Genomic DNA, 18,590 nt, shown 5'->3' on the forward strand with positions numbered 1-18,590 from the left:
GCGATACCGTCGACCTCAGGGGGTTAAACAAATGCATTGTTGAACTTAATCAATTTTAGTTCAACTTAATGCATTTGTTTAAATGTAGATAAAATAAATTGAATGCAACCATTTACGATAAAAAAATTGATTAATTTCAACAAATCATTTTTTTCAGTGCAGACAGTGAATGAGAGAGATCGACTGAGCGCGTGCGATTACCTGCCGTCTGTCTTTGAGGTCAAGTCAAGTCATATATATTCGTGAAAAGGTTGCCATATCCAAGGAAAGCGAAATATTTGTTGTATCATCCTTTTAACGTTGAAGGTATTACCATGATTGGCGTCAGCGCTGGTCAGCATTCCACAGCGCGAGGAAGCCGCGGGAAAAAAAATCATCGAGTCACACATTTAATTAATGCCATGGTCTCTATTAAGTGAGCAGCATCAGCGTTACACATGCGACGGATTGCTGGTCAGCTGAGCCTTGAAAAGTGGAGTTCAAAGTTAAAAGTATTTAACTTAGTAATTTGTTTCATTGCATCTATCTTTTAATCAGTGAATCAGCGTTTTTGAACGTGTTCGTTGAATTAACAGTTTCAGTCAAAGACAGTCCGTTGCCGTAACAATGTGACAGCGCGCTGAGTGACAGCCTTTCAATGCGCAGAGACGGTTTCAGTTACATTGATTACTGAAAATGTTCTCGTTTTTGTGCATGCTGACCACATCGTAACACTTATTTATATAGCTACAAATAAATAAAAAAATAATAAATGGCGATAATACCGCATATCGCGCTATTGAGCCACTCAAAATTACCGCAAGGGAAATTCCTTTACCGCGACTTATGACCAATAAACAGAGATGTATAAAGTACTAGAGACCCAGACTTGAGTAAAAGTACAAGTGCTCTATCAAAAAAGTGACTTGAGTAGAAGTTGAAGTGCTCTTTAAGCAAAATACTTAAGTAGAAGTACTAAAGTATTCAACATTTTTTGTACTTAAGTATTGCAAGTAGTTTATTTAAAAAATTACTACTCAAGTACTGAAAGTAAAAGTACAAGTATTGTGTTATGAAGTTATTAAAGAAAAGAGTCAAAAGTTTGAACATCATATTGTTTATATTATTTCAAATGTTTAGGACACAATTAATTTGGCTGAAGCAGCAGTACAAGGACATGAATGTTCAAGAACACCTTAACACACTGAGCTTAACTCTTTGTAAACAAAAACAGATCAAATATGTCCCTTCCCCCTCTAAAGCATCCCTCTCTTCTCTTCCCTGCTTGTGCCTTTTTTCTCTACAGCTTATTGTGTATTTACCAGCATGTAACAGCGATCTCTGGAAGCTTTGTTTATGTCAGGGAGTTCCTGGAATGGCTCTTCTTCATGTGTTCCATATATGGTCTAATGTGCATAGGGCGCCCTCTGGCTGCCAGTATGGACTGAAAACACAGTAGGCTACATCAGAGTATCCAGCGCTCATAATGATTACATCGGCCCATTTTGGTTATAATAATTTAAATAAATATTATTCCTCTCTATAGAAATCTAACGTAAACCTATGAAATCTATCAATCTATCAAAATCTGCACATTTTTGAGCTAAAAGCCCTGAGGGACGTTGTTTGGTCAAGCGCTTTCATGACGACCGCACATGAGTTTTTTTTTTTTTTTTCCTGAATGGGTGCGGCTGACGCTCATAATTCATATTAAAGGCATTGACTATTTTTTCCTGATATATAACTGACATAAATTAAGACATAACTGTCCCTATAAGTTTCTCAGAATAAAATAGTGCTCAAATACTGAAACTTGAGTCTTATATCATTTTAATGATGTATAGTTTGTCAAGGTAATAACATTACATATAATAGTAGCCTAACTTTAAACTATTTAAACAAGGAACGATTCAGTTCATCGGCGTCCTCATGACAGCTAACAGTTACGCACTTCAATCTATTTGAATTGTCTTTCACTCCGACAAATGAAAACATGGACTAGTAGGGCCAGGAGTGGTCTCCTTCCTCACCCTCACCCTCACCGCCACGATCACTCGAAGTTCTGGTTCTTCCATCTCGAAACAACTGAACAAAGCTCAAGTGTTCTCACTGGAGGCAGGCAGCAGAGCGAAAGGCAGAACGGGACTTCGCGCGGTCTTCTTGATCGTTTGATTCGCTGGGCTAGCTTCATCAAACCTGGTGACAGAGCCATCTACCGCTCTGGCAGTGATAATGTGGGTTTGGAATGATTCGTAACATTTTTATAATTGTAACGAGTAACGATGCAGCACATAAAAAAAGTATCGGAGTAAAAGTATTACACTCGCCGAAAATATGGACTTAAGTAAAAGTGGAAGTAGGAGAAAAAAATAATACTCTAGAAAAGTACAGATACAGCCTTTTAGTACTTAAGTACAGTAGTGAAGTAGTTCTACTTCGTTACTATACATCTCTGCCAATAAATGAGTGGCAGGTCTGTTCTTATGGGTCACTGACAGTAGGGAAAAACAGTGCCAAATTCTATAATCATTTTTAGCCACTATAGCAATGTAATAATTAGACTTATTAACGTTTAAAAGAGTGCAGTGATTTATCTCCTGCTAAAAGCATGAAACTATTGACATTCAAGGGATTTTTTTTCCTGTTCAGTTTATGTCATGTTCATCAATTTGCATGTTGATGGGCCAGTGCGGTTTATGTTAATGTTTATATTATTTGATTTTATTCTTGTTTAGGACATTTTGTTGAATTTCTCCACTGTTGTCCTAAAGCAAGGGCAGTTGAGGCACACTTCTCTATAGTTTGCTTTTACTCTCTGATATGTGAAATGGCATTGTTCTGAACATTTCTACACAAACAGAGCCGTGTTATGAATTAATAGTCAAACCTGCCACCCACCACTAACCTCTCACAGCTCGTTAATTATGCAGAGAATGTTGTTGATTGGACTTGATTGGCTGTCATGGAGATCATGCGGGTGGTTGAGGCTCATAGGGACTAGTGTTGACAAAAGTACCAACTTCGGTACCGAAATTTTAAAAAGTCGGTACTGAAATTTTAAAAGTGTTATTTTATAGAACTTTATTTGGAGTTTGCATATAAAAAAAATATTGTTTTGTATAAGAAATCCATCAGTTTATTCACTTTTATGCATTTACAGGCATATCTTGAGCTTTCGGACACACAGGCGTGTTGTGGTAATCAGCTAAAGTTGTAAAGGCATATATATTATTTTTGATTCTCTGTTAAAGTTAACTGTTGATGTTTGAGTTACAAAAAGAGAGGTGTGTGTTAGAGAGTTGCATTTGGTTCTTTTATATGTTAACGTGAGCTTTGCTCCTGTACTGTATATGAGAGGACGCTGGCGATATCCTCCGTTTGTCCTCCCTGTACTACATCTATAAGTCTGATGTGGATAAATTTGGTTCATGTTCGCCTGCGGGCCGGTGGACATGCGTGATGCCATTGCTGTGTCACATTCCCCAAGGCCACGACTGGTACCTGCTCACGCGTACACTTTCTCTGCCACACAATACACTATTTTTAGCCCCGTCCTGAAACGTTCCAGGGGCTTGTGGAAGATAAAACATGTTTGGTTTGTTCATGACTCTCATGTGCTCAGTTTTATGAGGTGCTCTGTGTTATTAATGTTAAGCAATAGTCCCGTTTTATGAAGGCGTTTGTGTATTAATACGTCTGTTTGATGAAAGCTAGAGTTTTACAGCGGGTATTAAAACAGAGAGTATTACAGGAAAAGTTCTCCCAAAAATGAGAGAATGCCATCATTTACTCACCCTAATGTTGTTCTGAACCTGATTTAATTTAATATGATAGTCAAATGGACTACTTTTATGACTTGCTTAGCCGTTTTTGTAGCTTGACAACATCCCAAGTTACTTTTATTTCATGGAAGAGATCCTTTTGTGTTTTTTACAGAAGAAATTCAGATTGGAATGACATGAGGGTGAGTAAATGAAAGGATTTTCATTCATTACATCTTGAATGTGTGTCTGCTGCACAGTAACGCCCAGGTGTGATCTTAGTATGACTCTTCAAAGTAAAGATGGCTTAGTTGTTTAGAATATGTTTCAGTGTGTAGTCTCAGTCTCAGACGACACTCCCAGGACCACACACAGTCCTTCTGCAGACCGTCTGCACACAAAACTAGAAAGCAGTTGTGAAAATTATTATTTTATCCTAACAAATTATGTGAGATTCACCCAATATACAGGAGGTATCTTTATGTATATATATGTTGTGCATTCCTATTTCACCATTTTATTATGGCGGTTTAGTCTATTTCAAATAAACTCAACACTCAATGGCATAGAAAACAAACCCGACTGTGATTGGTCGCTTCTTTTATACTGTCGTAGGTGGTTCTTGGTCAGCAGACTGCGATTGCATTGTGAACCAGACTTTCTTGATGGCCTGTGTGATGTTTAAAGAGTTTTATTGTACCTCCTGCTCACTTAAGAGATGAGAAACAGCTTTGTTGTCTTTTATTTGTAATAGCTCATTTGATATTAGGGCTGGGCGATAAAACGATAATTATCGCGATATAATTTTTTCTCGATAAAACGATATCAAGAGTTCGAATGTTCGATAATGTTTATGCGGCAAAAGCAGAACGAAACTCATTTGAACCGCGCGGCACACGGACCATTTATCCGCTCGGCTCAAAGTCCAAACGGCAGTGCAGCGCGAGCTCACTAGAGCAGATGCGTTTACTCTGATCGGTCTCGGTCACGAGATCCAGTGAGAAGCGCTTGAGTTCAGCGAAGAACGCAAATGTCTCAGTGATTTAATTCAGTTTAAAGGCAGATGAAACAGCGCTGACAAACAGGAGAAACACTGTGCGCAGAAGGCTTTTCCGTCTACAAATCCCCATCATTTACCATGGATTTACTGTAACGTTAGCCTAGTAATATTAACTGCACCATGAAATGTGGGATATCCATATTGAATTGTATTATATTATTAATGTAGACAATGTATTAAAGGACTAATGGAATATAATTACAGTATTTAACAATGTATTTAGGCTACTGTTTTTCATACAAATACCATAGAAACCATAAAGTTACATTTTGCCATGATAGTGAGGTGCCATAGGCTATGCCTGGTTTCATCTGTGGTTTTATCTATGATACTGGATGACCAATGGTTAATTTTAATAGAATTCATACAGTCAGAATATTACATTTTACCAAATAAAAAATTAGGTTGTTACATTTTTTTTAACACATGTTACTGTTTTTGTTAATGAACATACATTTAGCATAGTAAATCTGCATCCTAACTCAAGCTACTACTGTCAACTCACTGTCAGATATGCATTTCGAGACAAAACATGTAATTAACATGCAATAATTAATATTGCAGCCTGCACAAACTGTGCTGAAGATACGTGCCATCAAAGTCAGGCAACACAAACCCTGTTTCGAGACTTGAAACAATATCCCCCATTAGCACATGCAGAAACTAATAAATTAATTTTCCAATAAAGATATTTATTTTGTTAAGGAAAAATGACAAATGTTTGAATGTTCTACCTCAGATTTGTGAAGTGTTTGTCATGATATGTTCTGACAATAAAGAGTCGTTTAAAACCACAATTAACGCTCTGGTTTCTACAACTTTCACTTAGGAGCAAAAATCTGCCTTTAAACTTGAAAGAAATAAAGATTTGACATTTATCGTGATTATTATCGATATTGATTGATATAAAACAATTATCGAAACACATTTTTTTGCCTATATCGCCCAGCCCTATGTTTAGTGTCAGTGGTTGAGAGAGTAGTATGTACTGAACGTTTCCTCTCTCGTTTCTCTACCACACCCAGCACTGCTCGGCCGGTCTCGCCATCAGCGTGAGGGAATCTGAGAACGAGTCGTGTCACATGCGTGGAAATTAAACCAAGTCAGAGCTGCAGGCCTAATCAGTTTAGCCACTGTAGAAAGAGAGACAGAAAAGGATTGTCCAGTGAACATGATGTCTCTGACTCCATCATGGCAGAAAATGCCGATTGGTTAAGATGTAAATGTTTGCTGCATAAGTGTTTCTTATCCAGCTTCTTCTCTCATGATTACTAGCATTTGTTCAGAGGCTTATTCCCTGGAAGGGAGGCATTTCTCTGTTGAACTTCATTAATCCACATGAAACACTAGCCTGGTCCTACCAGACTCTCCTACATTTCATTTGTACAGAGAGTCTGGCCACTCTCCATTGACAAGCTTTAACTTCATTGAAGCCGGGAACTCTGTTGAAGTTTAAAACTATTGGATTTGCCATAACCAATCGCTAACGTTTGGTTGTGACGTCACCCTACACTCAAACTAGCCTACGACCTCAACGTCATCGTTTTCAGCCACTCCCTCTGTTCGCTGATTGGACCGGTAAAAATTTGACTGGAGAAAACCCACGAATATACCGCAAACCCAGACGAAGTACTGAAGGAAAATGAAAATTGAGCGGAAGTATGTAGGAGGGCGGAGCCAGGCTAATGAAACACCATCACTGCGTCCGAAATCACGTACTGTCTGAGTGCGACCATAAGCAACATGCAAGACTGCAACTTTATTAATGCAACTATTTTATTAAGAATTTTGATGTTTTAGGCTTGTTTGAAGTTTGTTAAACCTCAGAGGTTGAAACATAGTGACCTTAGTTTTAGTCTTAAAGTCTTCACTATTAACTAACTTGCATATTACTAGCATATTGGCTGTTTATTAGTACTTATAAAGCACATATTAACGCCTTATTCTGCACGACCATATTCTAGATCCCCTAATTGTACCCCATACCTAAACAGAACCACTACAACAACGATTAACTATTAACCGTATTAACTTTTAGTTAGCAGTAAATTGGGAGTTTATTGAGGCAAAAGTCATAGTTAATAGTGAATATGTGTTTCCCAAACTAAAGTGACCACTTTTTCTATTTTTTTTTCTCTTATTGAAAAGACATAATTTTCCCCTAAATGTCTGTACTATAAAATATTATATTTGAGATGATGTTGCTTAAAATGAAGCACTATTGTAAATATCATAATTTCAATGTTTTAATACTTTCTTGTTGACCTTTAAGTTTCCTAAAAATGGTCCGTTCAGTCTGTCCACTTTTATTAATTGATTCAAAACTCTGATTCAATTTGCATCATCACTGTTTATTTCTGTATAGTTATATTGGTGCATATAAATGAAAATGGTTGAATATGATTTTTCCTTGTATTCATTTAGTGAAAAACAACATGGAAAAAACATTCCTTTATTATTTTAACTAGATTTCATCAGTATTTTACATCTTACATTAATTCTTTTGAATCTGCTCAACTGCAATGACTATTTGAATGAATTTTTGAAGAAAAAAAAGTTAAAGCACTCTTAAATATCTAGAATGTGTCAAATAGATATCAGCTTATGATTTTTTATTTTGTAGCTACATCGCCCTGCACTAATTATATGTCCTTCTCTGCAGAAATCGACTCAGAACCTGGACAACTGAAATAAATGACAGTATAAGACCTCACAGCTAATTAAAGCACATTAGTCCAACGTTAATTATTGATTCTGAACATGGCGGTATGTTGGGTGTTTGCCGCGGGCAGTGTAAAGGGCACCTGTTAACAGCTTGTTGCATTGACTCTGGCATTCGCAGAACAGATGTTTTGCCTGTACTGAACGAAGAGCATTTGTTTGGCTTTTCTCCGGAAGACGAGAGCTCTGCTGAAATGTCCTCCGGCGCCGAGCTGTGTCGTAGCGGTGGGGTTTCGGGGAGCATGTAAATGTGTCCCTGCTGCGCTCAAGCATGAATGAAAGCAGACGGTGAGAACATATGAGAGGGACTTTGGCTTGTGCATTGTTTTGTTTTTAAAATGTCAAGAGATGACATCTGTGGAAGTGATCATGCTCTTCAACCAAGGCTGGGGATTGACACATTTCACGCTTTGATTAAATTTGATTGCAAATATGAATTCGTTTATGCAATTGTGAATCATATTTTGAAACGAAAGACCCCATACCTGTGTGCTGAATGAGAGGTTTGTGGAAACGCACTGAATCTACAGGAATTCTTATGTGTGGCACTGAGATGAGAGAGATGAAAGAGTAATGAGAAAATGGAGATTAATAAAAAACTCTGCTTCATCTGTTCATTCACATGATAACATATTCATACTTGCCCTCTGCTTTCACTCCATACAGACTGATCAAATAGTTTGTCATTATTTACTCACCCTCATGTTGTTTCAAACCTTTTTATCTTCATGCAACTCTATTTTAAGTCAAATGATAGAGTCATGTGAGGAACAGACTGAAATTTGAGTCATTGCTCATAAACTTTGTTAGTCACATTAACACTAGGTTTGTGTTTGGTTCTTGTGTTTGTTGCAGCTGATTTTTATTCATTTTTTTTTTTTTCATCACTTGAGTTTGTCACTTCATTTCTTTTCATATTCATACTCCGTTCTTTAATTCTCTCCTCTTTTATTCAGCCTTGTTCAGCCTTTTAATGGTTAATTTGCTCTCAACCTTCTAACACCTGTTTTTTGTTGTGCTCTTCCTTTTGTTTTGTCATTCAGTGTTAAAGATGTGTTCAGTCACACGTACACACAGCTGCTGCATCCTAATGAAGAGTGTGTCTTTAACATCCAGTAGCAATGTGGACTGTATGGATTTTCAGAGTGGTGTTGTTGGCCTCTCGTGTAGGATTGTGAATCAAGATTCGAGGCTTCTCATTCCGAACTGGTTCCATATAAAACAAATATAGTTTGGAAATTCTGTCTAAATTCTCAGCATTCTTGAATTGTAACTGTTGAATAAACATTTAACTTCATTCATTGTTTCATGCATTTTGAAAAAAGTCTTTGCAAAGCACATTTTTTTTGTGGTGTGTGTGTGTGTATACATATATGAATCTTTGAAGATTTATTGATTTAAGAAAGATCTTCGGGCTTCAGGGGATTTGTAAAAAAAGCTAATAATTAAATATATTTTTTCCTTTAGAAAAAGATGCATAATTTACAATTTCAAGTCACCTTTGTTTTTAAAGCGCTTTAAACAACACAGATTGTTATAAAGCAGCTTCACAGTAATAAACAGGAAAATAACAGAATCATTGATGCAAACTTCATCAAATGTGAGACAAATTCAAATTCAGCTGTAAAGCAGCCCTAAAAAGACATAATTCAGTTCAGTGTTGATTCAGTTTAGTTCAATAAGTGTGTAAAGTTCAATTATGAAACAAGCTTAATTAAGCTAAAGCAAAAGACAATAGTGTCGTTATTCAGCTCAATTCAGTTCAATTTTTCTTCTCATCTATCAGTGCAGTCAAATTGATAATATTACTAAATATTAAAGAAAATCATGTTTTTAATGTTGTTTAAATGTCTATGTGGTGTTTATAATATGCTTGAAGACAAACCATGTGCAAATTCATCAGTCAACACCATTGCTATTGAGTATTTTTTCCTTAAAACTACGGCACACCAATGACGGGTTTGAAACAGACCCCGTTTCCTACAGTCACAAAAATGTAACCAATCCTGTCAACTTGCAGAGCGGGGTATTTCATATCTGGTCAAAGGTTTCTGTTTATTACAACGTATATTTGCAGCGTTGAGCAATGTAGCCAATCACAGACATAGCTGTTGATCTCTTGAACGCAGTGGCCAATCAGAGCCAGTGCTGAGTTTTACACACTCACAAATCCTCTCATTATTACAAACAAAGTTTAGACATGATGTAAATAAGAGATTCATTGTGCAGTCTAGAGATTCATGGATTATATATTTTTGATATATGAACTAATGAACTAAGACAAGTGACAGAGTTTAAGTGATTATAAGTTGATAAAAGGATTAATTCTCAAAACTGCAATGAATGACAGCGATAACCATCAATACAAGATATTGGGTAGCGTTTACTACTTCAGTTAACTGAGTGAAAGTGGAGCAGGTTCGAGCTGGTGTGAGTGAGTGGAGGCGGGAACTAATTAGCATATTCATGGTTTCACGCATACTCAATGAGGTAAGGGTGTGCAGTGTAGGGTGGATAGTATTTTCATGGGGGAAAAAAGTTTAAATGTGTCATTTTGATTATCAAAGATGAGTTTTAAGGGAGACAATTAGTGACTGCATGGGGACTTAAAATGAAAAGTGACGCAAAATGGATTGATTCCTTCAGAATAAGATGCATAATTTACAATAACACCACAAACATGAATTAAAAAACATAAATAAGAGTCAGTTTGGGGTTCACAATGATTTACATGAATCATGACATTCCTTGTCTGTTCCAGCAATTGGCTCTGAATGACTGCGATGCAGTCGCTGGTGTGTGTCTGTGCAGATCCCGTGAGGTCTGTCTCTCGTTCACCCGTCTCTCTCTCTCTCTGTTTCAGAGCTGGCCGGTCCAGGCCCCTCCCCCGCCACTCAGGAGCTGATGACACGCCTGGGGTTCTTGCTGGGCGAAGGCATCCCGGGCTCCGCGCGCATACCTATGGACGACAAGAATGAAAAAAAGGTATTTTCCGCAGCTGCTGCCAGAGTGAGAGAGGGAGACAGGGAAAACTGCAAGGATTAAAGCTGCATGTTGCTGTCTGTCAGTGTGAGACAGACACAATGAAGAGCATTTCAGAGCTGGATTGTGTCTGTGCACGACCACAGTAAGTCATTCCCGTTTGCTCCGAGCCGCTGCATTGCTGATGAGAAACTTGAGGTCTGGTCCAGAAATAGTTTTGTTCTGTCAGGGTTTCGTTTAGTCTCTGGGTGATGAGATGATTAGGCTGAGGCGGTCCGAACGCCCTTCATGTGCGAAAGGCTTTTGTTTAATAAATCATAATCGTTCGCCGCTTTGGGAATCGCATGCAGAAGGAAGCAACAATGTGTGTCTTTGAGAGTTGTTAATGATCTGGCTTGCGTTGTGTGTTCTTGGACGATGTTGTCCAGTGGGATTCGGTGAATGTCTTTAATCTGTTTCATCAGGCTGGCTTTTGGAAGTTTGTTTTAAAGGAACTTTTATCTGGTTTTGTGACCTTGACTGACTCACAGTGATGACTCACTGGGGCTGCTGGTGTTTGGTCTGGTTTAGGTTGTTGGTCTGTGAGAGAAGGACTTTATCTGTTTAATTCAGGCTGTTTAACAGTCAGTGTGACGCTATTTAATTTAATTTTGTGTAGATCTATTATGTTATTCAAAAATGTGAAAATAAAAATAAAAATCACTCTTCTACTCTTCTTCGAAGTCTGAAATAATATTTGTGTGGGTCAAAAATGTAAGGAATAAGTGACAAAAAAATTATTAAATAAAAATAAATAAATAAATAATAGGGCTGTCAATCTATTAAAATTTTCTAATTAATTACATGATGTGGTGATTGATTAATCGCAAATTTATTGCACATCAAATTTGGCTGAGAAATTACCCCCAAAAGATTAAAGTCATTATTGTGTTAAATGAGAAAAGCGTCAAATAGATATTACAAAAAGTAGCTTTTGAAAGAAATATTATATTTGATTCAACATCGAATTTATTACACATACACTTTTAGGCTGCAATGGCCATAAGAGTAAGTAAATGAATTTCCATCTTTGGGTGAACTATACCTTTAATGTGTTTTTTTTTAATGAATATGGAATATGATTTTTTTTTTTTTTTATGAAATTATACTCTAAATAAGAAGCTAAAACTGCCAGTAGGTGGCGGTAAATGTCTAAATAAGTCATTGAGTCATTCATTCATTCATTCAATTTGTTGAATTCATGTTAGTCACCAATAAACTGTATGAAATGTAAGATGACCTATGTAGGTCTGGGGTGGGGTGGGTGCATTAAATGCATTAATAATTTTAATGCATTATTTTTTTCCATAACTAATTAATTAAATTAAATCAACAGCCCTAATAAATAAATAAAACCTTAAAAAAGTACTTTGGTGATATTAATAGTAATACATAGATTTATATTAATATGCCTATTTAAATATCAGTGTGGTGTTATCAACATGCAGGAGCCATTTTGTTGTCAGCTGACAAGAAACTTTTAAAACAGGAACTGACATAGAGAACCACTGTAAAGCCTCATGATTGAATGTCATGTCAGTAAGTTGTGTAATTGTTCAGGTGAAGCGGCCTTTGGATGAGGTTCTGGTGGCTTGTCAAGGTTTCTGCCTTATTAGCTGTTTATTTCTTCTGGTGGCTTTTATTTGGATGAAGATAAACATCGGACTCTGGGTTTGATTTAGATGTGTGCTGTTGTACATTAAAATTTACATTCACTGTTGGCATTTTAATCTTATCTCTTCTACTCTTCCATATAACAGAAAATAAAGATAGCAGTGTTTGCATCATTAAACTGCAGAAGCGTCCTGCATTAACATCAGCTTATCTCTGTTCTCTCTGCAGTGTCCAGTAAATCAGGGAATCAGCCCGTGTTCGACTCTAACCAGCAGCACGGCGTCTCCATGTACAGAAAGCCCCTGCTCCACCTTAAACAGTAACAGCAGCCGCCCGTGTGGGACCCTCAGCATCACCAGCCCCAGCTCCACCCTCGAGAGCAAAGACAGCGGCATCATTGGTGAGAGACAAACACACGTCACAGCTTAAAATCAAGACAAGTTCTCTCGTCTCTAGTCTCATCTATCTATCTATCTGTCTGTCTGTCTGTCTGTCTGTCTGTCTGTCTGTCTGTCTGTCTGTCTGTCTGTCTGTCTGTCTGTCTGTCTGTCTATCTATCTATCTATCTATCTATCTATCTATCTATCTATCTATCTATCTATCTATCTATCTATCTATCTATCTATCTATCTATCTATCTATCTATCTATCAGAAATAATTAATAACAATGTTGCTTATAACAGTGAAGCATATTTATATTGAGCTATTATTTTACCATATCATATATGTTAGCATATCATTTGTTATTTAAATTGTGAAATAAAATGAACAAAATTTAATGATTTCAAATCGATTATTTAATTAAAATTTTCACATTAAAAGAATGGAAACGTGATTTTTTCACATTATTGTAATGGGAAAATGTGCTTTTTTTTCTTCTTTTTTTTTACTTTGGGGGGAAATATGACCTTACTATTTCTGTGTCACTCAATAACTGAAAATCTGCCACACCATCACCAGTTTTGCATCTTCATCACCCCATTAAACCCCCCCCATCCCCTCATGCTCTGCTGCACAGGCTGTGGCGTCTCTGTTCAGAGTGAGCTGAAATCACAGCCCATGTTGGCCTGTAGATCTAAACGCGGGTGTTCGCAGGATGAGGTGTTGATGCAGCTTGGCCGCTTCAGAAAGTCGATTTTGAGCTCCGCTCTGCGTTTTTTTAGGTTGCGGATAGAAAGATTAAACATTTCTCTATGAATTATGCAGCATTACAGGCTGGCAGTCCTAGTTTGAGAGAAAATATTGGAGACAATGTGTTAATACCACAAAGTTGTAGTTCGAAATCGGGTCTGACCCTGAATTATAGTCAGTTTTAATTCGCTTTCAGTGCTGGCAAGATGTTTATTTTGGCTTCTTGACATAGCTCCACATAAGAAGCATCACACATCTCTGTGTAAATCATTTGTAAGAATCCATTCTTGCATGAATTTGGGAAGGATTGTTTTGGGAATGTTTCCAGAAATCTGTTTTGGTGGTGTTTGGTGCATCAGGCCTGTTGTCAGTGTCATTCGCTCTTTACACAGGGTTTCAGGACGAGAGAAGGAGGTCTGGAACATGTTGCCAGCGGGTGCTGTTGGTTTGTTGATGCAGAGGAGTGTGTTTGGCCTGTGTGACCCGCTCAGGATGTGATTAATGCTCTCCTCACTTTGAAGTTTGTGAAGTCTTTTGTCAGATAGAAATAGTTCAGAAACAGTGTAATGATGCGGCGAGCAGCTGTTTCGAGACACATGTGTGCACATATATATTGAGCTCTACACATTTGAAACCATTTTGAACATCTGGCTGCTTTTCTTTCGTTTAAACCTGGAAATAAACAGCGTCTGAGATTTGTGATGTTGTGCTGACAATGAAAAAGATACATCTAAATGGTTATTATGACTATGAGAACTTCATAAAAACCTGGAATTTAAAAAATCTATCCATCCATCGTTCTGTCTGTTCTATCTATCTATCTATCTATCTATCTATCTATCTATCTATCTATCTATCTATCTATCTATCTATCTATCTATCTATCTATCTATCTATCTATCTATCTATCACTTTATCTATCTATCTGTCTATCTATCTATCTGTCTGTCTGTCTATCTATCTATCTATCTATCTGTCTGTCTGTCTGTCTGTCTGTCTGTCTGTCTGTCTGTCTATCTATCTATCTATCTATCTATCTATCTATCTATCTATCTATCTATCTATCTATCTATCTATCTATCTATCTATCTATCTATCTATCTATCTATCTATCTATCTATCTATCTGTCTGTCTGTCTGTCTGTCTGTCTGTCTGTCTGTCTGTCTGTCTGTCTGTCTGTCTGTCTGTCTGTCTGTCTGTCTGTCTGTCTGTCTGTCTGTCTGTCTGTCTGTCTGTCTGTCTGTCTGTCTGTTTACCTATTTGCTTGCTTGCTTACTAAAAATAATTTCCAGCAATCCAGAATCCATGTGGAGTTTCACTGTTCGAAAAGTTTGATAACGAAAACTGTGCTGTGTGGCTAATCAAATGTAAATAAATGAGTGTCATTGCTCATGTCGCTTTGTACAGATGGTCAGATGTTCTTCTTCAGTTGAAGGATGTTCTTTGGATCGTACTGAATCATGCTAGAGAACATGTAGTTCCAGTGCCGCTTCATTAAAGCAAAAGAGGCACACAGCAAAAATGGCATTTTGTATAAAATTAGAAATGAATGCAAAATAGCTAGACTAGCGCTTTCAGATGTCTAGACTCCATTGTATAAGCATGTCTGTGTCTGTGTGTGTGTGTGTGTGTGTGTGTGTGTGTGTGTGTGTGCGCGCGCACTGACACATGGCACATGCAGCTGTTGTCACGCGTGTTATTTTGTAATAAACTCAATAGCTGAAATTAAACCCACAGATTCATCCGTCCCGCTCATATCACTGAACAAACACGTGCATGAATTCAGACACTGAATCTCAATTGATTCAGTGCTTCAGTTCTGTACATTGTTTTGGTGTGTTTTGTCTATTCATTGTTTAATTTCTTTATTTTTAATTTGAATAAAAAAGGCAGAGAGTTATTAGCATGGATAGCAGACACTGATCCACACATCCATCCCGATGCTGTGTGTTTGTACTGGTCAGTTTTTAATGAGGTTGTGAGGGATGAAACTAGGCTAATGCTCATTAGCAGCATACTAAATGAGGCGTGAAACGACGATCAGGTGAATGTGTTGATAAGGTCAGTGATGACTCATCAGTGTTTATCAGCAGTAATATCACGGCACAGAGTTATGATGGTCATCTGAGATTGACTTCCATCGTCTAGCTCACATCTTTTTTTCCCTTGACCTTTCCATGACCTTTTTCATTTACATGCTCCTCCTGTTTGCCACTCTTCAATCTGCCTTTTTTAGGGGAAATGTGAAGATTTTGTTTAATATTATTTGTAACACAAACTAATATTCGTGTCCCAAACAGTTTAAGATGGTGAACAACTTGAGGGTTGTTTGTCAGAAATGTACTCTGTACTAGGGGTGGGTGTATCGATCCTCACATAAAAATATCGATCCAAATGTGTGTTTTTTTATAATTTAGCACGAAATTCAGTGTGTAAAATAAGCTTCTAAGTGCAAAAATAAGCGAATGTTGGCGAATAATTGTGTAGGATAGAACTATTTCTCCTAAGTCATCTGAATACAAGATGAAACCAATCAGTCACAGAGAGTGTTTGATGCTGGTGCTTCGCTGAGTTCGCTCACAGGCCCAGTGCATTTGGGTAACGAAGCCTTGCTTAGATGACAGAGAAACAATCAGGAGTTATTACACAATAAACAAACTAAAAGTGTACGTAACGGTTCAAAATTTTACGTCAGTAAGATTTTTTTTTACTGAAATTAATATTTTTATTCTACAAGGATGTATTCAACAATGGTTTTACACTGTTAAAAAAAATCTATTTGATATAAATACTGTTCTTTCAATTTTGTTCATCAAATAGTTCTGCATAAAATGTATCATGGTTTCCACAGAAATATGAAACTGTTTTCAACATTGATAATAATAAGAAATGCTTCTTAAGCAGAAAATCAGCATATTAAAATGATTTCTGAAGGATCATGAAGACTGAAAATTCAGCTTTGATCACAGGAATAAATTACAGTTTACTATGACATAAAAAACAGATAGCCTATGATAAAGTTTTACTGTATTTTTGACCAAATAAATGCAGAATATAATTAAAAATCAAAAAATGTTGAACAGTGGGCTAGTGTACAATAGTGCATTTACTATAATTAGGGTAGTTTGGTAAAAAGTCACTGACTAATTACAGGCGAGTTGAGAGCACAAATCACAAAATATTTTAGTGGTCATGAAAATATATTCAGATTTCAGGTTCGGATGAAAATTAGCCTTTGGCAAAATGCGGTTCAATGCATGAAATTCGATATGTTAAAAATTGTACATGATCCCTTTATAAATAAATAAATAACACATAAATAATAATTTAACATATTAATGATGCATTCACCTTATAAATCATGACACACTGCTCTAGCTCAGGAAAGTACATGTAAGTTCAAGTGCATGCTTTTAAAATTAAAAAGTATTGGTATCGGTATTGGTATCGATATCGACGATACTGGCCCTGTATTTTCTTGGTTTCGGATCGATGCTAAATTTTACAGTATCGCCCACCCCTACTCTACTATTGATATGAATTGAATCAGTTTCAATGAATCAGAATGAAATGTGACTCTCGTCTCTGTTTGTCTCGTCCAGCCACCATCACCAGCTCCTCAGAGAATGACGACCGCAGCGGCTCCAGTCTGGAGTGGGGTAAAGAGGGCAGTTTGAGGATCAGCGCTCAGCATGTGCTGGCACAGACGGCCACGCGGGCAGACACGTGCTCTCCGGTGGCCGAGGAAGAAGCGTCAACGTCCGGGACAGTCTCCGTAGCTAAGAAGACTTCCGAGGGACCCGTCCACTATCCCACACAAAACTCGTCCAGTCTGATGATGCCTCGGCCCAACTCAGTCGCAGGTAAGAGAGATCAAAACAACAGCTGATTGTATTTACCATCAGGGTCGTCCTGTGATTCCTGAGGTGATGACTGACACATGACTGCTGGAATGAAGGAAAGCAAAGACTCATGGGAAGACATTGCCACCACTTTAGGAGATTGTGAGAGAGCACATTATCAGAACACACATTCTTTCTCCTGTTGCTCCTTGAGGAAGCAGATACGTCGGGCAGCTGTTGCATGTGTGTGTGTGTGTGTGTGAGTGTTGGCTGGCTTCTGTCTTTAGCATCAGATCCACATTCCTCAGGCTGGTCCGACTGATCATGTGATCTTTCCCACTTCTCTGTCAGTTGGGCGAATCTCGCGAAAACATGTTGCATTTCACACCGAAATCAAGAGAAAGAAATAAGACATTTTTGAACATTAAATATTGCATCGGGACATTATTTTCATGACAATAAAGCACGTTTCTCACAAAAAATACTGTAATGCAAGCAAAGCATTTTCATTGGTGCAATTTGATAAAAATATATTGTTTAAGTCTTTATACATCATATTTGTCGTACTGCATTTAAAGTCAACATGATACACCATTCACAACCATTTTTAATTGGAGAATTAAAAGTTACATTTTAATAAAATATTCTGAATAATTTTCTTTTTCTTTGGAATAATGTGAGACATTTATTCTAAGTATCGTTAGATGCATCAGCACTGTAATACATTCAAATACTACATATTTTTTTAAAGCTTGTTTATAGGAAGTGTATGTACTTTGCACTACTATACCATTTTTGTTATTAGTGAAAAAATCTTTCTTATGTGGCCTGGACATGTTTCATGATTATGATTTTAGAGATTTGTCTTGGTTTTATGTGTTTGGATGATCATGAGGCTTGTAGTTCTCTCTTGCTGGCGACAAACGCTGATGTTTTGATGTCTGCAGAATCAGGTATTGGTGAGAGAGATGAATGTGTGTGTTTGGTTTTGGTATATTTTGATGTGTGTGTATGTTGTGCAAGATAAGGTGCAGAAACACTTCTCATAAAAAGACGCCAGTCATTAAAATGAGCGAGTCGACGTGAAACAATAAAAAAACGGTTGGCATCATAAAGCATGTGCAGTTGTCAAGGTTAGAGTATGTTTTCTTTAGGCAGGTGTGTGTGTGTGTGTGTGTGTGTGTGTGTGTGTGTGTGTGTGTGTGTGTGTGTGTGTGTGTGTGTGTGTGTGTTCAAATCTACATTTTGTACACCTGCTTGCTTTTACTCATTTCACACCCTGTTTGGCCTCAGCGAATAAAGCATTAATCTTTACTGAGCATTTGATAGATCTGTAACCTCACTACTTTCACAGCTGCCGATGTGTTGTTACCACACACACATAACATCTACGGATGGCAACCAGGGAATTTTATGATTCAGGTTCCAATTTACATTCTGCTTAATGATTCTAATACTT

The 18,590-nt window shown here is 37.3% G+C and overlaps 1 protein-coding gene across 1 annotated transcript in view; it reads left to right on the forward strand.

Moving 5' to 3' along the window:
- Positions 1-18,590, forward strand: part of tanc1b (tetratricopeptide repeat, ankyrin repeat and coiled-coil containing 1b) — a 188,425-nt gene that overhangs the window by 84,356 nt on the left and 85,479 nt on the right. The window contains exons 5-7 of the mRNA XM_081367934.1: positions 10,385-10,506; positions 12,385-12,556; positions 16,892-17,152. Of these exons, the coding sequence (XP_081224060.1) occupies positions 10,385-10,506; positions 12,385-12,556; positions 16,892-17,152 (555 nt within the window). The remainder of the gene's footprint in view (positions 1-10,384; positions 10,507-12,384; positions 12,557-16,891; positions 17,153-18,590) is intronic.

Source organism: Scardinius erythrophthalmus (genome assembly GCF_964197995.2).
Source record: "Scardinius erythrophthalmus genome assembly, chromosome: 6".
Lineage (NCBI taxonomy): Eukaryota > Metazoa > Chordata > Actinopteri > Cypriniformes > Leuciscidae > Scardinius > Scardinius erythrophthalmus.